The following is a 27568-nucleotide window of genomic DNA, read 5'->3' on the forward strand; positions in this document are numbered from 1 at the left end:
TGTCGGGTGGTGGAAATAGATGTTGGACAGAAATCACTGCTCTATTAATCACTCTGATTTAGTAGCATCCAAGTGATTCTGAAACATGTTAGGAAGCTGCAAAATATTTTGTTGTAAGTGTTCACTAATTTGCTGGAATACTTTACCTAACACATCACATGTGACTTGTCCATAATTATGTCTATAATTGCAAAGGGCTCACTTTTTTATTTTTATGGTATTCCCCAACTCGTTTTTGTGTTTATTTTTGAGTGTCAGATTTGTCCACCATCTACAGTATGCCATAATGTTTGTATGGTAAGAGAAATACAATACTGCACAAGAATCAGGACATTCTGCATTTAAGATGAGATAAGGCAAGATTACCCTTTGTTAATCTCTCATGGGGAAAGTAAAAGTTGCAGCAACCTGATGGTAAGAATATGACGTGAGAGGGTAGATAAATACAGATAAATGTGACAGTAAACACATTATAAGAGGATTAAGCAGAGGAAATATGTTGTGGCCAGGGTGCTAAGACTTTTCCTATCCTTCCTGCCACCCTTGGCATCAGTGGATTTATGCACAGCAGCTGTTTGATTCAGTCTTATGATTGTGTTCAGCTCAGACTGGTGTTGCTTGAGTTTCTCTAAAGCATTTATTTTCAAAATATTTTTAGCTGAAATGAACAAAAATGAGCACATTCAACAGAACGAGTAGATCTCAGAGACACAAGATCTCAGAGACCTTCTAGACTAGGGCTGGACAATATGGTGATATAATATCCATATCATGATAAATGATGTCATAATATGCTTTTCTGAGATATGAAGGATATTGTGATATTGCTTTATAAATTTTTAAAATGTTTTTTTCGTAAATGGAAAATGACAGGCTGTAGTTGATATTAAATTTTAAAATTTAATTTAAATTTTTACTTAATTTTTAAAATTGGAAAAAAAAAATTAACACAATTTTAATGCTTTTTCTTCTTTTCAGTGTTAAATATATTTTTTAATTCATAAAAAATTATTATTCTAAAAATAAATGTTTTTCTAACAAATAAAATGCATTTTCTGTGGCCTTTATGACTGATAAATTATACATTTGTAGACATTATAATAAAAAAAAAATGCAAAATGACTTGATTGTTGGCAGTTTGTGAGCAATCATATATATATATATATATATATATATATATATATATATATATATATATATATATATATATATATATATATATATATATTGTGATTCATATCATGTATTGTAGAAATGCCTTCCGAGAATCGTGATATGATATATTTGTCATAACACCCACCCCTATTTCAGACAAATTCTCGCCATTAAACTACGCAAAGCACAACAGAACAACCTTATGGCTACATATCCTTGTTTTGTACAATAAAATGCCTGTACATGTGAAAATGTACGTGATTCTGTTTGGGTCAGTCGCTTTAGTCAAGGCATGATGCCTACAGTTACGTCAGTTACATCAGATCTTAGACTTGAAATCAGCATAAAGGACACATACTGACTTTGAAGTCCATACTGTTGCTGGTATTTTTTTTTTTTATATCCCTTATTTTTTATAATAATTAATAATTAGAATCAGGTGTAATCCTAATAAAAAGGCCTGAGAATAAAAATGCTAAATATGTATTCTCATTTACGTCTCTTTTCTTGCTCTTTTTTTGAGGACTGCAGCATGTTTAATCACAGAATGACAGCATGTTCATGTGTTTCTGACTCAAAGTAGCCTTTTCTGACAGGCCGCATCCTGCTGAGAACATGCACAGATAATTGAAGTTACAGGTAAAAGTATGCTTTAAAGCGTGGCCAGTACACAGAAGTGCGGCATGTTACTTACCACATCTAAAGACGACTTGCTTTCCTGGTTTGACCTTTTTATCAAAATACTTTCATCATTAATTGCCAACTTCTAGCAGTCTAAAAACCACTATCACAGAGGAAAGTTTAGTAGCACACAGAAATATTTATTATTTAAAAGAAATAAATTGTTTTTACAGAATGTGTCTCTAACATTATGTGTAAAATGACAGACACTGCTAAAGGTCATATTGCAATGGTGGGCAAATAGTAAATTCATTAGCTAGCCAAATGGGCAAGTGGTTGCTCTTGTTTGCTGACCAGTCCCAATTTTTGATTGCCTAGAAGTCCAATTACCACAGCTAAAAAGTAGTAGCTAATGTGATAATTTAACCCCATTGAGTATGATGAGCTACATATATGTGAGTGTCTGCGTCCCACCTACTCCCATGACTAAAAAATGTAAACAGTGTGCAATTTGAGCTCGAATGGCAGGTTGTTTTGTGCAGAGTTGTATATTACTATATGTGCTCATAATGAGTTTGGTGTATTCTTACCTTAAGAGGTGTAGGCTTGGATTTACTGACTCATCTACTGACCCATTGGGAGAATAGTCACATTTCAGTACGTGTTATTGTTCCATAATGATGCTGTTTATGGTCCCATGACCAGTTTTTCCAGTGAGTTTATAGAAAATGATGTTAATGGCACTGGGCAGTGCTTGTTCAGCCATGCCACCTTTGATAACACAGGGAGTTTGATTGCAGGTATACCGGTTTTGAGAAGTGCAGAATTTGTCACATGAATATATTATTTCTCTTAGGTGTCATGGAGTCAAATAATTAAAATTTTTCCAATATAGAAAAAGCCACTATATCTGCCCTGGCCTACCAAGAGACCTAATTTTGCATTGCATAGATGGTATCCAGGCATAATTGCTCTGACAGCTGGGTATTTAATAGCAGCAATAGAACTACTTATACACTATATGGCCAAAAGTTTTTTGGATATCTGACAGTCACACCTATATGTCCTTTCTGAACATCCCATTCCAGATTTCATCCTGTTTTATAATAACCTCCACTCTTCTGAGAATGCGTTCCACTAGATGTTGGTGAGTGGTTGTGGAGATTTGTGCTCATTCAGCCACAAGAGCATTAGTGAGATCAGGCACTGATGTCGGATGAGGAGGCCTGGGGCACAGTCTGTGCTCCAGTTCATTCCAAAGGTGTTCAGTGGGGTTGAGATCAGGCCTCTGTGCAGGCCACTTGAGCTCTTCCACTCCATTATTGACAAACCATGTTTTTGTGGACCTCACTTTGTGCACAGGGGCATTGTCATCCTGGAATATGTTTGGACCCCTTAGTTCTAGTGAAGGGAAATTGTAATGTTACAGCATACAAAGACATTCTGTACAATTGTGTGCTTCCACCTTTGTGGCAACAGTTTGGAGAAGGTCCACATATGGGTGTGATGATCAGGTGTCCACAGACTTTTGGCCAAATAGTGTTTTTTTTCTGCATATATGTTTAAGTAAGCAAGAGTACAGTGTTATTAGTTTTTTGTATGTAATTGGATTTTAATGTTATGTCCTTGTGTGTTCTAGGCCTGAGTCTCTGAAATAGTAAGCCTGTAAGCCAAAGCTTATTGATTTTTTTTTTCCGTTTTCTGTATTTGCCAATATTGATCAGGGCAGATAGATCAGAGTAAAGAGATTCAGTACATTTGATATGCAGATTTCCTAAAGTGAAAGCCATTTGGTTTGGAAGTGGGCCTGTTCATTGATAACATGCTAATGAATGTTGAAGACATACTCATGATTTTAAACTGAGAAAGCTGTTTCCATGTATTGGCATCTTCTCTTGGAAAGCCATTCAAATTGCAGTTTTCGCAATTCTGAGGTTTGTGGCCAGAAAAGTGTACAAAGCATATCAGACAGGCTGTGACCCATGGGCAGAGCATCTGAGGCTGAGACTAGAGCAACACTGACTGGTTTATACACCAGCTTATCTCCATTTGTGCTCATTCCCTTTTTCTCCTACTCCTGCTCTCTGTGTTCTGCTATTGTTTTCTGTCAATGCTCCCCATTATACAGCCGCTGTTAATGAAGTCTTGAATGCTCCCATAAGCCATGTTGTGTTTGAAAGGCCTCCAGTCCTGAGGCTCTTGGGATGTAACTCATGACTCAACTGCTGCAAGCTACTGCTTGTAGCCTTATGCTAAAGTGCCTTTTAAAATGCTAGATAATTGACTGTGCATGGAGAGTTAGGTTGTTATAACTTGAGTTAAAACCTGGTGACATGAGATCTTTGATCTTAATGTGCCACACCTCTTATTGACCTCTTATTCCACATTGTAAACTCCCGCGTAACCGTTATTGTAGCCTATTTATGAGCACTAGGCCAATTTTATGCACCGCTTAGGAGTGGTAATGTGGGCTTGTCATTTTGTTTCAACATTGTAACAACATTACACTAAACTGATCTTGTCTTGTCTCACTTTTGAAGACAGCCTGCAATTAAACAATTTGGGAATAAGCTATCTTTTCATTTACCAATAGTCTGCCCTGTCACGTCAACTACTTGAGGGGGTGAGGGCTAATACCGGCTTCCTCCAAAACATTTGATAAGATAAGATAAACTTTATTAATCCCCGAAGGGAAATTCTGGAAAGATGTCACCACATCTTTTCAAACTGCTGCTCATACAGTGTTATAGGTCAGCTAAAGGTGCTTAGAGGAGAGCTCTGCAACTGTTCATGCTAGTGTTGCTCAGGGCAAAGAGGAATGAGGAAGGCCATCTTTCCCATTCAGAGAGTGGCCCAGTGCCATGAACTCTGAGCTGCAAATGGTTCCAGTATTGAAGGGATTCAAACATGCAAGCTCTTGATGATGGGGCAAAACATTAGACAGTTGCAACAAACAGCATCCCAGGAGCAGATATCAAAACCCAGACTTTACTCATGTGGACAGTGGGCTTGTTGCAGTGTCACTGTGTCATTGTTAGTAACAGCTTTTGATGTGATGGTTATCACATATATTATTTAAATACAGTACCACATGTACAAAAACTGATACTTACAGTCCTACTAATATTTCAGAAATACATGAAATGATTGCTCTCATAAATGTAGTTTTACAATCAGGATTGTGCAAACCAAATGTTTTATGTAGCACTGTTAGCAAACAGCCATATTTGAATGACATTTTTTAATAAAATATTATCTCTGTTGTTCACATAGAAGATGTGTACAAGATACAGATTCCACTTCTGTGGCAGAGTTTAATATCCATACATAGCCAGTGTGGGAATGTTTTGAATAGCTTAAAGATGTGAGTACCCACTCGCCCTGATAGCAGTCTTCTTCCTAACTGTCACTTTAGTGATCAGCACTGGTGTTCAACATGGTGGCGGTTAAGGCTCGGGGCTACTGATTGGGAAGTTGTGAGCTCAAATCCCAGCACTACCAAACCGCCACAGCTGGGCTCATGAGCAAGGCCCTTATCCTTCATCTGTTCACCTGTGTGTAAAACTGATTAAATGTAAATGTTAGAAAAGGAGCTTTTGAAACACTCTAGGGGATTTAAACTTTTTTTTGGCTTTCTGTTTGGTTCATGGTTCAGTAATATGTAAAGTGCAATGTAGATTTTTGTACTTGAAGAGCCCCCCACCCACAAAAAATGAGGATGTGAGAATGTTTAAGGATAAAGAATCTTTCAGACAGTGTAATATATTAATATAATAACATATGTGTAATATACTAATATTATACGTGTAAGTGCTTAAATTCCCATAATACATTTTTCCTTTCATCACCTCCTTGTTTCTTTTAAAATTGTTGCCCATTACCATGATACCATAACACTGCAATGCTTTCTAACTTCATACCTTAAAAATGTCAAACCGTAACACAGCTAGTGGAGAGACTGTCATAAAACACAAGAATCCAATCTTGCCTGGGACAAAACTCTCAATCCGGGTTGCCCTAATTTATAACTTTAAAATACATATTCCCATTTTAAGAAAGGTTGTGCATAAAATTCAGTGCTACTCTGTCAGGCAGAACCACAGCTGGCACATCACTCTGAAGAATAGCACATTGCATCAATGTAAATAAAGTCTCCTGTGTCAAGCTTTCCAGTCAACTAATCCTCAGGTATAACACAGTGAATAAAAGTGATGAGGTGACATTTCTTCTATGAAGTGGTTTAGTCATGTCAGGATCTGTTAATTCATGTGTCAGTTGGGAGAAGCAATTTCCCAAATGCTTGTCAGAAACTGTTTAGTTATGATAACCCCAGTTTCAATCTGACTCCTAGGTGAAATATATTTTAACAACTGCAGACATTCATTTTAAAAGAACACTTTTGAATGCACAACCCATTTTCATAAAGTTTGGACTGTTTTGTGTGGATCTGAGACTAACATTTGACACACACTGTAAATACACAGATATTACTGATTGTTGATGCTTATGGCATGTTTGGAGGAGGCTGAGTGATGTATCAAGTTAATTATAACAATAACCCTTTTTAATTTAAAAAGAAAAAATTGTGATCAGTGATGAGTCGTCATGGTAACCTGTTTCTTACTGACCGAGTGTGTGGATGGAGGAGTGGTTGGTGGGCTAGTCTTGTTTTATATGTATTTTTAAAGATTTTATAGTGTGACTGATATTGAGAAGATATAAAGACTAATCCATCCTAAATAGTATCTGAGATGAGAAGTAGTGTGTCTCAAATCGTAGTATGTCGAAATCAGTATCCTGAAGGTACCCAGATGGTCTAATGTTTCTGGTAGATTTTTGAAGTGTGGATATGTGGACATTTTTTCAGCTAATATTGCCCACAACTCCTTGCGCAAGGGAGGAGGAGTGTTGTGATGGTTTGCTTTGTGCAAACATGGCAGACGAGTGTAACGTCGGTGGTGCTTCTTCAGTATTTAAGTGTAAGAACAAAATCAAAGTTTTTTTAAGGAATAATGAATGAAGAAAAGCTGAAATGCAACAAGGAGTTTGTTTACGGGGACAGTGTTGACTTCTTTAAAAATATTTAAATAAATAAACAAACAAATAAATAAATCCAGTTATGGTTACCTGATTTGTGCAGTGATGCAGAATTGTTTAAAGTGAGAAGAAGGCTCCTGAGTGAGCCAAGAGCCAAGAAAGCAAAATTGCCTGTGCTCTCCTGGTGAGAGGGATGGCATGCTCTCACTCCACTGTCAATCACAGTGTCACTAACCAATCATAGGCGTCTATGAGCTCATATGTGGAAGAGGGCAGTTAAGTGTTATGCTGCCCTTTGATGCAGCAGTTTGAAAAGCTGTGGTTGGCTGGCTTCATGTGTCTCAGAGGAAGAGCTTATTAGCTTTCACACTCCCCCGGAGATAGCTGTTGTATGATGGAGGAAACTGGCTTCTGGGTGGGAATCGGGGAGAAAATGGAAAGGGGTGGGGGAGGGTTTTCTTCACCTCTAATAAATAGCCTACATGTATATAATGCCAGAGAGAATAGGGAGCAAAACTTATGTTAAGAACAAGAAACACACACATGAGAAGAGGCTGCCATACGTCACTGGTATGCACATTTTTAATATAAAGATTGAAATAATATACTGCATGTAAAACATTTGAGCCAACAGAACAAGAATGCAGAAAATGGAACTGTTAGGTGTATCAACAGGTATCAGCTTTGCTGGGCAGTTTAAAAATAACACCAGTGGAAACACTGGTGCCTAGATGATCTTTTGATTATTGGGACCCATTCCCATTCACACTACAAATGTAATGTGGCTGCATGCATCCCAGACAAACCTCCACCTCAGTGGGCTGAGTGATCGCATCACAAGCCTCACTCGACAAACCTGTCCACATGTGAGCCAGATTACTATCATGTGTGAACAGGGCCTGTGTGTGTGTGTGTGTGTGTGTGTGTGTGTGTGTTTTCAGTGGTCATGTTTGTTTTCCAGTGAGATTTGGTTTGCCACTTGTGCCAACAGGAATGAAATAAGGTTAGACCTCTGCTGTACACTTTATTTGTTTTAATGTTTTAAATTAGTTTTACTTGTGAAATGATGGTGGTGTCTAAAGTTGTTTTTTTATTGACTTACCTACTGAGCTTGAAGTAGTAAATTAAAAAGTTAAATTGTTCACAGGCAGTGCTGTTCATAACATGACATGACAGTAACATAAACAATGACACATGAACAGCCAAAGCATATCGTCGGGCATTATTTAAAGCTTCGGTGTACAGCTGCTTTACTCTCCTTTAAAACGCCTCATACTGTAGAGTAATACAAGTGTGTATTCAATTTGATTGTAGACGTGGACATGCTTTAGAATAATGATATTGTTTTTATTGGATTGTTTTGCTCATATGAGGCTTGATGTTTAACTCCCTGTGGCTTTGGCTTGTTGTGTGATACTTCTCATCTCTGTCGCTCTGGGGATCTCTACATGGCTTCTGTGACTATGTGTAGTTGTACTGCTGAACACAGATGGCTTGGTTATTTACATTCTCTCATGAATTAAGAAGTTAGAGGGGTTTAGTGACAGATCAGCAAATTTGCTATTTTTATGTATTGAGGTTTGATGTTTTGAGGTGGGGTGTTAAGGTTTCATTTAGAAGCCTTTATTTGTCTCTTGTATTAATAGCTTTTGTAGTGTGGCAGAGGATGTTACGATACTTGCCTCTGACACCTGGACTTTTATCTGGCTGTTCCTGACCCCTGGGGTTCCTAGCACAGGAATCGGTTTGTATAACTGGAGCCTTACCGACAAGAACGCCTGCCAGTCAAAACAGTGACACAGTAAAGGCCTGTTTATGCTCTGAACAGGATTCTGGCACTTTCCTAGTATCACAAAGACACTTTGGTTGGTCCAGAGAGTGGTACTTCTGAAAAGTCACTTTCCCACACTGAATCAAGTCAAGTCAAGTGGCTTTACCATATACAGTTAGTTAGTACACAGTGAAACGAAACAACGTTCCTCCAGGACCAAGGTGCTACATAAAACCAAACACAGAACTAGAGTAGACATTACATATATTTACATAAAGTGCACAGTGCAAGCATGTGCAGACGGCACAAGACAGTACAAAACTATCAAAACAAGACAGTGGGCACAGTGAGTTACAGTGCAGCGCCGACTAGCACACAGTTCTAATAAAAAAAGTGAATCATATGACAGTAGTGCAAAGATTGACAAAATAAGTTGCCGTACTGTAAACATAAGGAGTAGCAGCCAGAAACCACAGATAGTAGCGAACACTAGATATGGTGCATACCTATGATAAAGATTAATTTAGAAATTAGGCACAATAAGACATTAACACCTATAACTAATAATAAAATAGAACAGTTATAACCAGAAATTATGTGAATGTGGTCTCTCTCGCGCTTTCTCTAAAATATTCATTATACTGTACTCACCCTTCTTCTTCGTTGTTCTTCAATTAAAGGAAACATTTAACGACTTTTCTTTGGCACTCTTGCACTTTGGGGCCATTATTAAGCAAAATAAGGATTATTTGAACACAAGTACTGTGATACCGTGAGAGTTGATCTGATAACCGAGACGGCTACTGACTGGGTAGCATATACAGTGTGGATGCGCTGGATAAAGGGATTAACATCACAGGCGAGACTTCATGAAGTTACTCAGAATGGTGCGCAGTTTAAATTGTGAATGTTTATTGTATTTCTGCAAATTTCTACTTAACCGGTCAACCATGGTTAAAAGAAACTGTGGTAACTGAAGCAGCGGATACAAGAGTTGCACTATAAACCTCTCAGATGAAGTAACAATTGCAATATGTCCAGTCAGATGGGTGCCATTTCATTTGAACAGGCAGCAGTAAAATATGCTTTCACTGTCACACTGTACTGCTTACTACCAGCCCCTTTGTTTGATGGAAAATTTAGGGCCTTCTATTGTTCTGAAAGATTGTGAAAGCTTGGGGCTTTTCAATGTTCATTTGAGTCAGCTCTTTGTAGATATTTTGTGTGTAGGTTCTATGCTTCTGTGTGCAGACTCGCACAGTATGTGATGGGAGCATTTGCATTTGGACTTAAATGAGGAAGCAGAGCAAGATAGGTGGCCTACCATGCCTTATGCTGTTAATTTTGTTATTATGTTTATTATGTATGTTTTTTGGGCCCCTTCACATGGTTTCTAAAGCCTTTGTTGTTGGTCTGAGACTAAGTTACTTTTTTAGCTTGTGCAAGCCTGTTGACTAATGTTATCCTCATTACATCTGACTTCATTGTTCTCTGCCCCAAGCACTGGTCCAGGATGAATCAGGCTGGTAACAGGGCTTTGAACTTCGCACCCACAGACCAAATCTAACTCTGTAAAATAAGCTAGATAACTTGAAAATGATAATTAGCCTCTGTAGTGTCCTGTGGCCTTGGTCTGTTTACTTCTCTCAATCCAATAAATTGGTTTTATTTTTCAGTTAGTTATTAACACTCAATATTATCCAGACAAACCTGCTTATGATGACTTGTTATGAGAGTGTGAGATCACATGGGCAGCATAAGAGTTTGTGTGCCAACATGTGCACTGGAAATGTAAAACCACTCTGAATAAGATATGAGGTGTAATGTTCTCATTTTTTCTACAACAAAGGAGTAAGATCTTGAGTTACACAGCATATGGAAATACAGATGTACTGATGGACATAAATGCAGCTTTATCTCATATAGTTTACAGGTAATCAGCTTTGAAAAGCCCTTAATTTTCTAGCGTAGGTCACTGTAAGAAAAAGGTTTCTGTACAAGGGAGCAAGCAGTGGCATGCTGCAGGCTAACATGGTATGTGCCAGTGCTGCTAATATGCATGGAATAAGGATAAGGTTTCACTAGACTGACAGGATAGATAATTGTCCAAGATCTGATCATTCTTGAGCGACCACACCAGAGCAGCTAGGGCCCTGTTCACACCTGGCATTAACATGCATCCTGGGTAATCTGGTCGTAAGTGGACACCGCTAAGTATAGGTATGAATGGGGTCAAATACGTCTCAGAGACTCAAAGATTCTTGATAAGTCCCGGACAGTAACAAAGGACCAACTAATTGACTGTCAGGTGTGAACGGCTATGAGTCTCGGCTGTCCACTTGTTGTCTGATCACCTGGGATGCATGTTAATGCGAGGTGTGAACAGGGCCTAAGGCAGACACATCAGACTTGTTGTAGAGCTGCCATCCGCATTGCAACTGAAACAACACAATGAAAATTCTGTGAATGGGCAATGAGGTAGAGGCTCAGTGTTGCTGACCATTAGATTAACCTTCTTCCATGAAGCACTTGCTTGGGGTGCTCTGGATTATATTAGGAGATGACGTGATCAGCTTTTAATGGCCAGTAATTTCATTCCACAGGAATAAGAGGCAATCTATAATTTGAGTCTAACTACTGCACATAACAGTCCAGATGTGTGTGGATCAAAAAGATAAATGTTGCAGTTTTTTTAAACAATGCATAGGTTGTGTATAATGGTAAGATGATAAGTGATAGGTCATAAGACTAAGAAGCAGGTAAATAAGTAAACAGAACTCATTTTGTTAGTATTTAAAGCATGGTATATGGTATTTCATAGCTGGCTTAGTTCTCTCCCAGATTCCTTTTTTAAGTCGTCATCACTGTAATTATTGTAATTCTCCTTTATCTACGAACAAAGGATCAGGATTATACCGTCAAGCCCATCTGCTGATTGAGCCGAATAGCTGAGTGTGTAGGTGCAGGGAAATACTCTGATAGAAGTGAGTAAATATATGATTGTAGTTGAAGACTACTGACTGTGTATGATAGGTTGAAGAACAGGATGACTGTCATTTGGGCCTCTTTTTCACCCTGCATTCATATGTTTATCATGTGTGTTTGGATATCGGTATCTGAATAGTGCAAATCCAAACTCAACCTTGCATTTAGAACTGGTGTTTATATAAGCTATGTTCTTGTATTGTTCTCAGTGTTGTGATCGGATCTGATTTCTCCGGTACAACACACAAACAGGATAGATAGCTAGGTAGTGTAGGAAACTAACTGTCAACATGGCAAGAGTAGGATCACCTGAATTATTTATACTGTACAGCCTGTACATACCTCTAAGCGGAGGAGATAATGTAAATTAACATAATTGACTGCAGTTTATGCTCTTTCTGTTTTACTTTACTCTCATAGAACACTTTATTCGGAACAACTGTACACCTGCTCATTCATGAAATTATCTAATCAGCTAATCATGTGGCAGCAGTGCAATGCATAAAATCATGCAGATATGGACCAGCAGCTTCAGGTAATGTTCACATCAACCATCAGAATAGGGAAAAAAATGTGATCTCAGTGATGTTGACCATGGCATGATTGTTGGACAGTTGAAGACTGGAAAAATGTAGCCTGGTCTGATGAATCTAAATTTCTGCTGAGGTACACAGATGGTAGGATCAGAATTCGGTGCCAACAGCATGAATCCATGGACCCAACCTGCCTTGTGTCAACAGACCAGGTTGTTGTTGGTGTAGTGGTGTGGGTCACTGGATCTGAATCCAGTAGAACACCTTTGGGATGTGGTTGAACTGGAGATTTGCAGCATGAAAGTGCACCTGAAGGAATTACGTGATGCAGTTGTATCAACATGGACCAGAATCTTGAAGGAATATTTCCAACATCTTGTGGAATTCATGCCACGAAGTGTTGAGGCTGTTTTGAGAGCAAGGGAGGCCCTACCCAGTAGTAGCATAGTGTTCCTAATAAAGTGCTCGATGAGTGTATTCTGTAACATAAAGAACATGTTTTTTAAGGTCACTTGGTGAATCTGACGGGACCAACGTGTGTCTCCAAAATACTTGTCAGTGGGATGGACATATAATAGACGTATTTCAAACATTTTGTAATAATAATTTTTTATTTGTATTTTTCTAGTTGGCTTTGCTGGGAATTGACATTTTGTCTGCCTTAGTGACAAGATTGCAAGACCGTTTTCGGACTCAAATTGGAACAGGTAAGATTATTTATGTTTTATTTATAGATTTGTTTTTATATTAAAGAAGGTTTATTTCTGGATATATGAATACATCAGGAGTACCTTACAAATGGGGTTATGTCCACCAGATATTAACAAGTGAAGTTACTAATTTAGACATTCAATTGTGTGGGTGATTTTTGTATTTCTTTCTGTCTCAGTTTTACCTAGCTTGATAGATCGATTAGGTGATGCCAAAGATCAAGTCAGAGACCAGGATCAGACACTGCTGCTGAAGATCATGGACCAGGCTGCTAACCCTCAGGTAGGTCTTCACTGACTTTGCAATGAAACTGGCATAGCTCTTTGCAAACCATAATTGTAATACTGTCTTCTCAGTTAAAGGAGTTGTGTTACAACCCAGGAGTTTTTGAGGATTTTGAATATGTCAGTTCAAGCTTCCCTGACTGACTTAACACTTGTTTATGCATTACCAGCAATGAACCTGACAATCACTAATACATTTCCATAAGCTTTACTTGTTTTTTTCACAGCGTTTTTGTAGTAGGTTTCTTAACAAAAAAAAAAAGACTGCAACACCAGTATTTATACTAATTCCTGCTATTGTGGTGATTGCATAATTGATTGTAATAGTGTAACTGAGAGTTAACATTGTTTTTGCAGTATGTGTGGGACAGAATGCTGGGGGGATTCAAACACAAAAACAACAGGACCAGAGAAGGAGTCTGTCTTTGTCTCATTGCAACATTAAATGTGTAGGTCCACTTTCTCTGGAATGTTCTTCTTTTAGTAAATAATTATATACGCAGGTTTACCCATTAACCAAAAGGGTTTTAAAGACACATATTCTAGTTTAATTCAAGTCTTTGAGGGATTTATCAATTCTGATTTTTAGTCTTGTGTTTAGTCTAATATTAAGCTTAAACTGTGTATAATAATGCAGCCTTCTGTCTAGGATCCACAAGCATTGTCCATTGTGTCTGTGCAAAGACTGCCCCATGTGTTAGTGCACATTTTGCTAAAAACACATACTACTGAATAGCAGGGTGTCAGGGCCCCATTCACACCTGATATTACCATCCAACTGGACAGTGAGATGCATAGGCATTTATGCAAATTGTGAATTGGGTGTTTCAGATATGTAATTTCTCAGTAACTCTGTTCTCCATGATGCATTAAATCTGTTCCTCTCTTCTTGGCTTCTCTTTGCTTTAGGTATGGTGCCCAGGGTTTAACGCTAAACAAAATTGTTCCACATATATGTAATCTGTTGGGAGATCCCACAAGTCAGGTTTGTACACTAGTTTTAACAAATGCATTTAAAAAGCTTTAATATAGTATCAAATGTTATATTGGTTCACTTAATGTACCATAGCATACCTTATATGATCTAAAAAAATTTTCACACATTAATTTACTTTTATTAGGAAACAGAGAAGTTGCAAAACTCTTCTTCTGTGAGCTAGGAGGCCCCCTTATGGTGGTATTCAGAAAATGTTCATGTAAATCATCTGCGTAATTCCAATTGGAGGTGTAGCGTCAAATAGTCCATTTGTTTTTATGTAACTTGAGTAAGAACAGCTAAATACCATTAGATTAGTGAAACTAAAATTTTTTTACTACATGTTCACATAACTGAAATGGCTGTAATGTTCCCTCTGCTCTTCTGCTTATTTTTGCCTGATTTGTAGAGGTGTACATTTAGAGAATCTTGGTATTTGATGAGTATTAATGCTTATTTCTTAATTCTTAGAATTAATACTTAGTTATAAGATTCCTAATGCCACCAAAGATACAAAAAGTTCATGATGAATTAAAATGGCATATTCTATATTTCTACTGTGTAAGCATAAGCTCTGTATCCATATGTGCATTTGTGTGTGTGTTTAAATCCTATCTCATTTCTACACCAGGTGAGGGACAGTGCCATGAACTGCCTTGTGGAAATATATAGACATGTTGGAGAAAGGGTTAGAGTGGACCTCAGCAAGAAAGGATTGCCACAATCACGGTGAGATAGACTCAGTGTATGCATGGTTCTTATTCATATTTGTGTTTCCTCATTAATCTATACTATGTTTGAAGTCCTACCATCCTGCCTCATGAAATGAACACAATAGTTAGATGAGCTTTACATTTAAAAGTGGTATTTGGAACATCTGGCAAGATATTTCATCTCAGCAAATCTCTGATTTAAGCTGGGACTTTTATTATCTATCTATCTATCTATCTATCTATCTGTCTGTCTGTCTGTCTGTCTGTCTGTCTCACACACACACACACACACACACACACACACACACACTCACTGTCCACTTTAATAGGTACAACTGTACACTTGTTGCCCATTTATGCAGTTATCTAATCAGCCAGACACGTGGCAGCAGCACAATGCATAAAATCATGCAGGCACAGGTCAAGACCTTCAGTTAATGTTCAAACATCAGAATGGAGAAAAGTGTGATCTTTGTGATTTTAACCGTGGCATGGTTGTTGGTGACGGATGCACTGATTTGAGTATTTCAGAAACTGCTGATCTCCTGGGATTTTTACGCACAACAAGTGTACAGGTGTTCCTATTAAAGTGGACAGTGTGAGTGTATATCATTCATCCATAGCTATGATAATATCTCGTATTTGAAATCAAACTGCCTAAATCCATTCGCACTACACACTAGCCTGTGATCTTTATCTACCTAGATAAAGATCTACCTAGATCAAGATCTCAGAAAAATAACACATCATTGAAATTAGCTAATATTTAACATGGACATTAAGAGCATATTTGCTAGCTTAGATTTCTGGTGTATCTTCAGTGTGGTCTACTTTTACAAAAACCTGTTAACTACAGCTTTTTATCTCTATATCTCTCTCTGTTGTCTGTTCAGAATAGAGCAATTCTAATGTGCAAATCCTTTGGGAATGTTTGTCTGACTCAACCAGGCAAGGTGTGCTTATATATGAACAGTGCCAGGACAGAATAGGGTTTGTCCTGGAAGCTTAATATAGTTTCTTTGTTCTGGATGCTGTGATCTTTATATCCTCTTTCACATGTTTATACAACATACCAGACAGCAGCTTACAGTCATATGGACACAGGTCTGAGAATGGGAGGTCGTTACTCTCAAAAACAGGCTGTTCTTGATATGCACATGAACTATTCAGAACATTTGTCAATGTACATTTTATTTGAGAAGTCAACTTCTTAGGGTAAAAATCTGTGTGAATTTCATGTTTATTTTCTGTCTTGCTTTACAAAACTAGTTAATCTCAGCCTATTCCTTCTGCTGTTTTTTCAGGTTGAATGTAATTTTCGCCAGATTTGATGAGGTCCAGAGATCTGGGAACATGATTCTCTCTTCTGGGTCAGGTAGGGAATTGGTATTTAAGACAAGCAGTAAGACAAGCAATTGCTTAGTTAATTACAGAATCGTATATTTTTGCAGTTTTGGTGGTAGTTCAAAATTGCATATAAACGTTTTAGTCTAGGCCATTATACAATATTATGGTTGTTAATAAAAAGGAGCCTCAACATTGGGAGATGACTGAAACATGTTTCTCTTGCTTTTTGTATTCCTCTTGTCTGACTAAGTTAGAGTTAGCTATTTTTTTTCTTTCCTCTTTAAACCAGATTCTAGCAACATTTCACTACAACAGATTGTGTGACGTCTTGTAAATTTTGTTCTTTATTTGCCACACTCAATGTCAGACCCCTCTTGTCTCCTCTGTCTCTGTTTGTGTGTGTCTGTGTGCATGTGTGTATGTGAACAAGTTTATGGCTTTGCTCCATGTTTGCATGCTGATCAGTATGAGCTTGCTTGCAGGAGGTCAGCATGCACAGGGCTCTGAAGGACAGATTAGTTCTCTTTGTGCTGAGTGAAGTGGTATACCCTTTTGATCATTCAGATTTATAATTAAGCTATATGCTAAAGTATTTCAAAGCTGCTTGTTTTTCTTTTTTTTTTTTCTTCAAATTATGAAATGTGACTAACCTAAGCCTGTAATGGCCCACAGCATGACTTGAAATTTTGGCAGGCTACATTGCTCTACACCTCATTTGTGAACATGACAAATAGTCTGTGCTATTGTAATCCGCTGTAAAGGGTGACTGCCATTAGAGCTCCTATTGCTGTGGTTGCCAAGAGATCATTTTTGTCTCTGTGTCATTTTCTGTTTTATATTGTAAGAGTAAAAATTTAGAAACAGCCTCGATTCTTGTTGGAAACATTCCTTTAAGATTCTGGTCTGACATGATTGCATCACACAATTCCTGCAGATTTTTCAGGTGCACTTTCATGGTGCGAATCTCCTGTTCTACTTCATCCCAAAGGTGTTCTACTGGATTCAGATCCGGTGACTGGGAAGGCCACTGAAGAACACTGAACTCATTGTCGTGTTCATGAAACCAATTTGAGATGACTTTTGCTTTGTGACATGGTGCAATATCATGCTGGAAGTAGCCATTAGAAGATGGTAAATTGGGATGCACTTGGTCAGCAACAATACTCAAATAGGCTGTGGCATTCAAGCTATGATTAATTGGTATTAACAGGCCCAAAGTGTGCCAAGAAAACATTCCCCACACCATTACACCACCTCCACCAGCCTGGACTGTTGACACAAGGCAGGTTGGGTCCATGGATTCATTCTGTTGGTGCCAAATTCTGACCCTCCCATCTGTTCATCAGACCAGGCTATGTTTTTTTCAGTCTTCAACTGTCCAGTTTTGGTGAGTCTGTGCCCACTGCAGCCACAGTTCTGTTCTTGGCTGACAGAAGTGGAATCGGATGTGGTCTTCTGCTGTTGTAGCCCATCCACCTCAAGGTTCGATGGCTTGGGTATTCTGAGATGCTTTTCTGCTCACCACAATTGTACAGAGTGGTTATCCGTGTTACTGTAGCCTTTTTTGTCAGCTCGAACCAGTCTGGCCATTCTCTGTTGACTTCTCTCATCAACAAGTCATTTCCTCCATTACTCAGCCTGTCTGGCACCAACAATCATACCACAGTCAAAATCACTGAGATCACATTTTTTCCGCATTCTGATGGTTGATGTGAACATTACCCAAAGCTGCTGGCCCGTATCTGCCTCATTTTATGCATTGTACTGCTGCCACATGATTGGCTGATTAGATAATTGCATGAATGAGTAGGTGTACAGGTGGTCTTAATAAAGTGCTAGGTTAGTGTATATTTTAGCTGTACGTAGCAAAGTATTTAGGAACATCCAACTATTCCTTCTAGGGTTCATTTTCATTTTGAATTCATTTCAACTCTTAACAACTCTGCTGTTCTAGGCCTGGGCCATTTTTATGGAGGAACAAGTGGTATGCAATCAGGGACACAAGCTCACTTTCTATGAACACAGAAGAAAATGACTGTTTACATACATTTCTAGCACACACAGCACTAGCTCCAGCTTTTTGTTAGCACAGTTGGGTGTCTTTTGTCTTCTGTGCGGTCACAAGACCGGAGCAGAAGGAAGGAAAGGGAGGGAGGGAGAGAGACAGGACACCAGAGAGAAACTCTCAAAGAGCCTGAGCTGTGTTTTCTTTACCATCTGTCTGCTTCTTTTATGAGTGAAAAAGACTCTTGCATTATGACAACAGGGGAAGGTAAGGATAAGAACAATGAAATGATATCATGTGCGCTGATCTCAGGTATTTGCGGTCATTGTAAATGTGGATGTGTTGTGGGGAATGGGTTTGTTTTAAGCTCAATGACCATGTAAACAGATTATTTTTCATGGCAAACATTCTCTTCAGTGAAGGGAATAGTATTTCACTCCTGGAAGTGCTGTGTAACAGATATTACAGAACTTGATGAACCTGAAGGTTAAATAAAGGCAAAAGTTTATGACTCAGCAAAGGGTTGTGTATTTGTGTGAGAAGGGTAAAGAGAGGAGGGTTGAACAGCTTTTCAGCTCCTCCTTTTCTCCTTCTAGTTCTATCAGATACATGTAAATATTAGGGCTCTTCTGGATTACATTAATATTGTAGGATTATCACTTTCTTTAGCTGAAAATTTGAAAGAAGTTCTGTTTATAGAGTGCTAATTTGCTGGTGTATTTATTAGCAGATTGTTTAGATGATTGTTGATGCTTGAAACTGAACAGAGGACCTTTACTACCTTTACTTTAACATTGTGGTGTTATAAACCTACAGTTTTTGCATTTTTTTTCTCTCCGTTTGTCTGAATTGAGGACAAGTTAACATAGTGGTTATACTGTATACTCTTCAGTCACTTTGTTATATTTGACAAATAACCAAGACGTTGTTAATATACTAACAGTTCAGATTTATTTTAGATTAAGGCTTACTTATTTTTTTAGCACACAGCTCTTTAGCTCTTGCTAAAAAATGGCTTATAGTCAGTTGCAGTTGGACCTGGTGATGTCCTACTTCTTGATTTATTTTTGATTTAAAGCTGCAGGGAGGAGTGAAGGGTTTGAGCTGCATCTATGATGAGTTCATTATTTTATGTAAATTTATATTCTGCCTGTGTTGGTGTCAGTATCTATAGTTTAGTGCTCCCATAACACATGAAGGTTTGCAGACGCACCTCATTCCACTGTAGTGTGCTTATATTCTCAGCTCCTTCTGTTAGCTGATATTTCCAGCATCTAGTATTTATTCTCTGAACAGATTGAGGAATGGTCACGGTACAGTACAATGGTAGTATAACCAGTTTTGTTGGTCATTAGGGGCAGGACAAATTTGGGGGTTGAACAAATCATATTTAAAATGTTTTAATTTTTGGGTAACAATATGAGCTGCTACAGTCTTCCCTATTTTGGTAAATATAATTCTATTCACTGTTCGTTGGTGCATACATTAATTAATGTAGCACGTTTGTTTCAGTGTGCATGCAAGTTTTCTCCTTTGACGATTCTGGCTTTGCTTTTGTCAGCTGTCCTGCTCGTTATTTGGATTAAATACTTTTTCTTGGGCACACAACATAAGGCGAAGTTTATTTCTTTGTCTTCGAGCAGGTTCTGCAATACGTATGACAAATATGTTAACATTTTTTCTATTAACACATAATTACAATGTCAAATATGGTCCTTTGCATTTTCTCACAACTTGTTTTACCAATATTTACCATAGTTGGCAATCATTCTGAAGCTGACCCTAGCTCATAATCATATTCTGCATACATCATACTACATTATTTAAAAAGTAGAGAATACCAGGACCTTGTGGTGAATGCATTCTGGTAGCTAGCCAGACTAGTCATATATTCAAAGCATCATAAGCACAAGAAATATAGAACAAAAACAGAATTAAAAAAGTTCCTGGTTTCTTTATTAAATCTTTCTTTCTAGAAAAGTAGAAGAATACAGAATGAAAGCAGATGTTTTCAGATCCCTAAACAAACAAGTTTGGTTGGGAGGCTGTAAAAAATTTACAAAGCTGTTTCTAAATAGAGTAAAACTATTCTGCTGGCAGTTCATGTGCATTTCTTAGTGCACCTGTTGTGTGCTTTGTCAGACATCTGAAGATTTTTGTGGACTTTGTAGTGTGTTGAGAAGTAGTGCTTTTACGTTTCTTTTTATTCTTTATATCTTTTTTTTTTTTTTTAAATATAGTTTTTAATTACATGGTTTTTGTCATGCTCTCAGTTCTGACTGGCATTTGAAGGGGAGGGACCATCGCTGTCAAAAGCAGGATACTGCAGGATAAGCCCATCTTTTTCCTGTTTCGCTAATGACTCTTCCTTTTTACTTTGTCACTGACATACAAAAAGATATACTTTCCTGAGTGCTTTGGCTTCTGTTATTATGCATGTAATTTACTGTGGCTATTGTTATTGTATAAATGTGACCATGCTGCTTTGATATGCACAACTAGGCTAAATTAGTAATGCGTTATTTTTATGTAGATGTTAATCATCACAGTGCGCTTTTAAAACCTGTCCAGCAGAGGGAGTTGTATCTTCTTTTTACAAGAACAACAGTTTTCATGGCATCTGCACAACTTTTTAGATTTGTTTTCTTTGTTTAAAAAAAAAAAGCCACTTTGCTTGCGCATATAATGGACATTTTTTGGTCTTTATATTTATGTTCTGCTTATGATTACATTGATAAAGCAAAATAACCTGTTATGTGTTATGGTTTATGATAGATTATGGATTTAATACCTACACAAAATTTTTGTGACGGATCCATCGTTCATATCCTCTAGATCCCGGGTCTTTATGAGGTCTTTATTTGTAGTAGTCAAAGCTTGTCAGCAAGAAAAATGTCACAACTGCAGTTAGATGGTACAAATCACTTCACAACCTCTGTGCACACCGCTGGGAGATAAACTGTCTGTTTAGAAATAGATAAAGGGTGTAGTGCAATTTGTGCTCGTCCTTACTCTAGTCCTGGGGAATGGAGTTCAGTTCAGCTTTAGTGTAGATTAATCAGCTTTACATTTTGAGTTGCCAGTTGATGAAGTGCCATTTAGAGCGATTCACTCAGAATTTTATATGGTTGATGGTGTTTGCTCTTTTTAGGACGTCCCATGAAAATGACTGTTGATGTGGAAAATTAAATTTCGTCATTAATTTTCATGTGCATAAATCAACTCTGCATTTCATTCTATATTGCTGTGCCAATTTTAAACGAGTTTTCCTACATTTTGATTCATAAGTACTTTGGAATTTGATTCCACATGCCTGATAAAATAAGTAAAGTGCACCACTTGTACAATTACTTTAGAATTTCATGTCAAGCTGTTTCCGTGTTTGAAGCGTTCCATGTTTCACAAAAGGTCTTACAGTCTGGCCACATGTGTAGCAGTGAATCGTCAACATATATATGTTCTGTACTGTACTGTATGTACTGTAATCTGTGTTCTCATACTGAGATGTCAGTCGATAACCTAACGGAATGGAGAACCTTTGTCACTGTCCAGTAGCCTTTGGGTAATGCTATTTACCACCCAAAGGTAATTTTATTTGTGCCTACTTTGACACAGAATGAGCATGACTAAGTAGAGCTTGAGCAACTGATATATAGCATGTATTGGCCTGCGCTTGTCCAGTAACAGCATCATTGTGTTCCCTATGTATAGCGATATACAGTGCAGGATTGAATAGGAACAAATCTTAAATTTCACATGTAGAGCCATTTTACTGTGACAAACACTGATACATACATAACGTTCTGATCTGTTGCACTTTGCATGGACTATTGATTTTGGTGTTGCACTCACAACAAAGAATTTCTGTTACTGTTTGAATGAGTCATCAATAACCAGAGTCAGAGAACAATAAAAACTAAAACAGTGAGGCCTATTTAAAATATTCTTCTCAATACTCATTTAAGTATACACAAAATATGCTAATTTTTAGTTGTTACTTGATGAAATATATCAGGTCATTTATGAAAATCTCTAAATTGACATCTTAATACATGACATCTTTATACACCTCATAAAAGTGCAGATTGATTGTAAATGGTGAAAATGTTTGATAACATGTGGCTCAAAGTTGCACCTCTCTTGTGCAGATAAGAACTTTGATGATGAGGACTCTGTGGATGGAGGCAGGTCCTCCTCTTCCACTTCATCGAAAGGTTTCTCCAGCAGCAGGCGTGGAGGAAACATGGGCTCAATGAGACGACCCAGTTCTGCCTCAGCACCCAGAGCTGCAGGTAACTCACACAGAGCTTTGACTTAATGTTCATACATGGTTAAAATTTTGTGTTTTTCTGTCTTCTGTGAGTTTGATATGTTATTGCCTTACTTGCACAACATGTCATTCTGCCTGTAAAAGGTAATGTACCTCCCTAGAGATTTTGCCGTGGTCTAAATTGTGACTGAGAATACTGCTAAACTAAGGGATTCTAATACACTGTTATTGAGTGTTGGGCTGTTGTGCAGTAGAGTAACATTTATGATTTTGACCATAAATTTTAAATTATATGACATCAATTGAAATGTATGGGTTGGCATGTTTTTGGACCACATGTGCAACGTGTTAACACAGTAGCTGCAGGTATATATATTAATTAATCTATAACTCTGCTGAAGTCTTGAATCTGATTGAGCAGAAGGTGTTGATTAATTTTCTGTAACAGCACGGTGAGGACAGTAGTGGGCACTGCAAGGCAAGTCACTGGTTTATTTTAATGTGCTAATTCTAATGCTATTGTTTCTATAGTAACAAATTACACAGGTTCTTGTAAGACAGACGTTCCACATAAACAGATAAAAAATCAAAAATGTTTTCTGAGAGAAGACTTTTTTCATGGTGGTTGCATAACAATAAATGTAACTAAGCAGATAAAAGTAGACTATGTCATTTTTTAATAATTGAAAATTGCTAGTCTTGGCAAATGGCTGTGGTATAAGAGGAATAAAACACTGTTTTTCTATGTTGTATTCCTTACATATCACACAGAAGCAGCACTGTGCCATATGAAAACACTGATCCAAATTATTTAGAGTTTAATAGATGACAAATGAATCTTATGCTCTGTATCTTTCTCCACAGGCAAAGAGGGAGCCAGTGCTGGAGCTGTCGACGAGGAAGACTTTATTAAGACGTTTGAAGATGTCCCTTCTGTGCAGGTAAGTTATGTATTCATGGCACAGAAAACCATTTAAAGGGCGTCTGAGTGGTGTTACAGAAAAGTGTTCGCCCTTGAGATCGTGATTCAGAGATTGCAAGGTTGAATCCTTTTGATCCCACAGCCATTCGTAGCCGAGAGTCCAAGAGAGCAAAATTGGCTGTGCTCTCAATTTGGGAGTGGTGGCATACTCTCTCTCGTCTATCAGTCACAGTGACACTAGTCAATTTTTTGCGGGTGTCTGTGAGCTCATGCATATGGAAGGGGGCAGATAGTGCTTTCCTCCAAATGTGTTATGCCACCCTGTGATGCAGCAGGAGCTGCATTTCAAAAAGATGTGTATGGCTCAGAGGAAGCACGGAATAGCTTTCATCCTCCTGGGTAGGTAGTTGTCGTATGATAGAGGAGACCTAATTGGAGGGTGGGAATTTGCTGAGACTAAATTAGGGAGAAAATAATGTTCAGTTATGATGGAAAAAGTTTGAAAGAAAATATTTTTAATTTTTTATTTTTTCTATGTAGTATGTGTGAGAAACCATAACCAATGTCCTTTTGACAGATCTATTCCAGTAGAGAACTGGAAGACTCCGTGGCTAAGATCCGTGAGGTCTTGTCAGATGATAAACATGACTGGGAGCACAGAGTGACTGCTGTAAGTGATGCTGTGATGATGTAAAGTCTCTTTGTTGCTTCTAATAGAGACTGTAAGCATCAAAGATTTTGTGTTTCTCTTTTCACTAGCTGAAGAAAGTACGCTCACTGCTCCTGGCAGGAGCTGCAGAACACGAGGGTTTCCTTCAACAGCTCCGACTTTTGGAAGGTGCCTTCAAGCTCTCTGCGAAAGACTTGCGCTCCCAAGTGGTTCGGGAGGCCTGTATCACTCTTGGGTATGAGACACTTGTTTGTGTGTGTGTGTGTTTTTTTTTTTGGGACAGTTAGCCATTGACATATAGGGTGTTTACTTTTTAACTGTGTTACTATATTAATTGAAAAAAAAAAAATGCCAGAAGCTCTGTCATATTCTTGTAACACATCATATCAGAAATCATGTTGGCTGTCTGAAATTTGTGGTGTGGATTACTGTGATGGAACATGTTTCTGTGCAGGTCTTTAATTATTTCATACCTTAATGTATTTGTAATGACGTGAAACTGAAGTGAGTGGAGCGTAGAGAAATTTGTGTCTAAAAAGCTACTTGGTGATGGATATGTGAATAGACTTCATATTTTACTGTCAACCAGATGTCTGCCTGATACATTTCTGTCTGTACCTTTAATCAAGCGTTCCATGGATAAGTTGTTTTTGCCCTCTTAGACATATATCCTCAGTGTTGGGGAACAAATTTGACCATGGAGCAGAGGCCATCATGCCCACACTGCTCAATCTCGTGCCTAACAGCGCCAAAGTCATGGCCACATCAGGCGTGGCTGCTATTCGTCTTATTTTACGGGTGAGTGTTTGCGGTGCATATGTGGATTTCATAGCCTGTCCTAAAAACCTTTTTACATATATGATCTGTAATTAAAGCTAATAAAAATTCTCTAGCTGGGGATAAAATTGTGGTAGCATTTTCATTATGCAAATTAGTGCTAAAGCAACAGACCCAAAATAAAACCTTATGAAAGGACAACAGCACACATTTTGGACTCCAGTAACTATCCTTCTTTTTTTGTTGTTGTTGCTGAAATTCTTAGCGTACACACTATCCTCGTCTTATCCCAATCATCACCAGTAACTGCACATCTAAATCGGTGGCTGTTCGAAGGTGAGGTTCTAAACATTTATGGTTACTTAATATAACAATAAATTACTTCAGAATGAAATTTGACATTCTGTTTTATTCTACTTAAATCTTCTTCACTCTAAATTAAAAAGAGTTTGAAATCTATAATGTTTTCCCTTTTAGACGGTGTTATGAATTTCTAGATCTTTTGTTGCAAGAATGGCAGACTCATACATTAGAGAGGTGAGTGCAAAACAAAAAAAATACATTACTTTCGTAATGCAGACTATGACAGAAAAACTAAATGTCAGAAGAAAGTCCTCTGCTGTCTGCAGTCAGATGAAATGTGTGTATTTACCCATGTTCTCCACTTTAGCGCCTCAGCCCCAGTGTTGGCGGCATTTAACTTGAGGCAGTGTCTTACTTGTCTCATCTTGGTTGAACAGATGAGGAATGAGTCTTTCACAAGTCTTAACTGATGAGCTAGGAGTGAGCAGCAACCATGCGTCCCTGCTGTTTCCATGGCAATATTCCCCAGAGCCCTTTTATAAGGAGGGTTGGGTTCCCACTCTCCCTTCTTTCTCTTTGGGCTTCTTTTGCTGTGAATTGGGAGTTGGAAAAGGACTGGTACCGGTTCCAAGAAGTTTCAAAAGATACAGACTGCTTGTCTTTAAAGACTTTTTCTAGCATAGAGAGCAGACACTGCTGTGAGCTGTTTTGCAGTTGCTTTGGTGTACATTTAACCATGTTTCCATATTATCCTAGGCATGTTGCAGTTCTCACTGAGACCATCAAGAAAGGAATTCATGATGCTGACTCAGAGGCCAGATCTATAGCCAGAAAGTAAGTCTGTGTTTTTGTGTGAACATTTAATTTGACTCTGCACTTCATTATGTTCCAGCTTTCATTTTGAGACTAATGGTTGATGATTTTTATGCAGATGTTACTGGGGATTTCACGGTCACTACAGCCGAGAGGCAGAGCACCTGTTTCAGTCTCTGGAGTCAACTTATCAGAAGGCCATTCAATCTTACTTGAAGAGTTCTGACAGCATAGTGTCACTGCCTCAGTCTGACCGTTCCTCCTCCAGCTCTCAGGAGAGCCTCAAGTGAGACACACAAACACACACACCCTTTGATAAACTTGGAAAGTATGACTCTCGCATTGAAATTTTACACACATTTGCATGCCGCCTGTGTTGAAATTTGTTCATTTTAATTGCATGTGCTGCAAAAAAAAAAAAAAGTTCTAATATAAACAGCCACTGGTGTCATGCTTTTGAGAGACAATATTAAGAACACAGCTTCAGTATTTAAAAGATGGTTTTTCACTTTAACATGTACCCTACTGTTTTAGCCAATCCTGTCATCAGTACTAATATGTATTTGCTTTTCTATAATTGCACAGCCAAGGCAGAAGGAGCATGTCCCATGATTGATTGGTGTGTTGTTAGCATAGTAATCCTGTGCTGGATATTAGGCAATTATCTCCAACTGGCATCTGTTTGGTTGTCTGTTTAGAGAGAGTGAGATCATCATTCCACATTTATCACTTAGAGTGCTGGAGCAAGTGCACTAATGTTTTCACTCACTGCTCAGCTGGAGCAAACAAAAGCATCATCACCATGGTTGCTGTTTACAAAACTAGTAAGCACATTAATCACCAAGGAAGAGCAATGTCAGTGTTGGCATGGCCTCACGTTCAGCCAGTAAATGAAAATCTTCAGAAATCTTTTGATCTCTATCATACAAGATACATTTTACTCAAGATTGTGATTGTTTAAATTTTGAACACTGGCCAGGGGCCGCTGTGTGAATAACTCATGTCTGCTCTTTTGAATTCAACTTGTTTGTGTTCCGTAGCCACGGCACCCCTGTCTGCCTTAATCCGTCACAAAGACTAATCTCCTCACACTGCTGTCAGAAAGGCTCCCAGATTCTCATTTTTACAGGCTTATCTGTCCATACTCTTAAGTGTCCTAGTGTTTTGCGGAAAGGTTTTTACATATTGAGCATTGCTCATTTGTAGTCTTTGTTGTCTTTCTTTCCCATTCCACAACTATTCCTGTTACTGGCAAATAACTTTACCTCTTCTTTCTGTCTTTCTGGGTAGTCGACCACTGTCTGTGAGGAGTGTGATTGGAGGAAGCATGACCAGAAGTAAGCATTTTGCTGCCTCTGTGTAAAATTTAGATACATGCTAAACCATGCAGCATAACATGTATTTTTCTGTTTCAAGTAAATGCAGTGAGATCTTTAGATGATCTATTTGTCTGATAGGTAAGGTGGTGAGCTCCAGAGCACCGTCCACCCCTGGCTCACTCCAGCGCTCTCGCAGTGACATTGATGTGAATGCTGCTGCCAGTGCCAAGTCCCGGATGCCCGCTGTGCCCTCTGTTCCCTCTCCTTCCCCCTTCAGCTCAGCTGCAGCCCTTCCCCCAGGATCCTATGCTTCCCTGGGTAAGATTCCAAACTCCAAATTCACAGCAATCAGCTCA

General features: G+C 38.3%; 1 protein-coding gene across 37 annotated transcripts in view; it reads left to right on the plus strand.

Moving 5' to 3' along the window:
- Window positions 1-27568, plus strand: part of clasp1a (cytoplasmic linker associated protein 1a) — a 57264-nt gene that overhangs the window by 7175 nt on the left and 22521 nt on the right. For 35 of the 37 annotated variants that reach the window (XM_026913050.3, XM_053234475.1, XM_053234482.1 and 32 more), the window contains exons 3-19: window positions 12731-12809; window positions 12992-13095; window positions 13455-13546; window positions 14007-14082; window positions 14705-14802; window positions 16091-16161; window positions 22287-22430; window positions 23273-23349; window positions 23908-24000; window positions 24090-24235; window positions 24663-24798; window positions 25043-25113; window positions 25255-25314; window positions 25837-25914; window positions 26012-26179; window positions 27184-27230; window positions 27351-27530. In XM_026913050.3, coding sequence (XP_026768851.3) covers window positions 12731-12809; window positions 12992-13095; window positions 13455-13546; window positions 14007-14082; window positions 14705-14802; window positions 16091-16161; window positions 22287-22430; window positions 23273-23349; window positions 23908-24000; window positions 24090-24235; window positions 24663-24798; window positions 25043-25113; window positions 25255-25314; window positions 25837-25914; window positions 26012-26179; window positions 27184-27230; window positions 27351-27530 — 1720 coding nt within the window. The other 2 variants (XM_053234488.1, XM_053234489.1) reach the window with 2 other exon arrangements.

The sequence above is a fragment of the Pangasianodon hypophthalmus genome, chromosome 5 (genome assembly GCF_027358585.1).
Source record: "Pangasianodon hypophthalmus isolate fPanHyp1 chromosome 5, fPanHyp1.pri, whole genome shotgun sequence".
Taxonomy (NCBI): Eukaryota; Metazoa; Chordata; class Actinopteri; order Siluriformes; family Pangasiidae; genus Pangasianodon; species Pangasianodon hypophthalmus.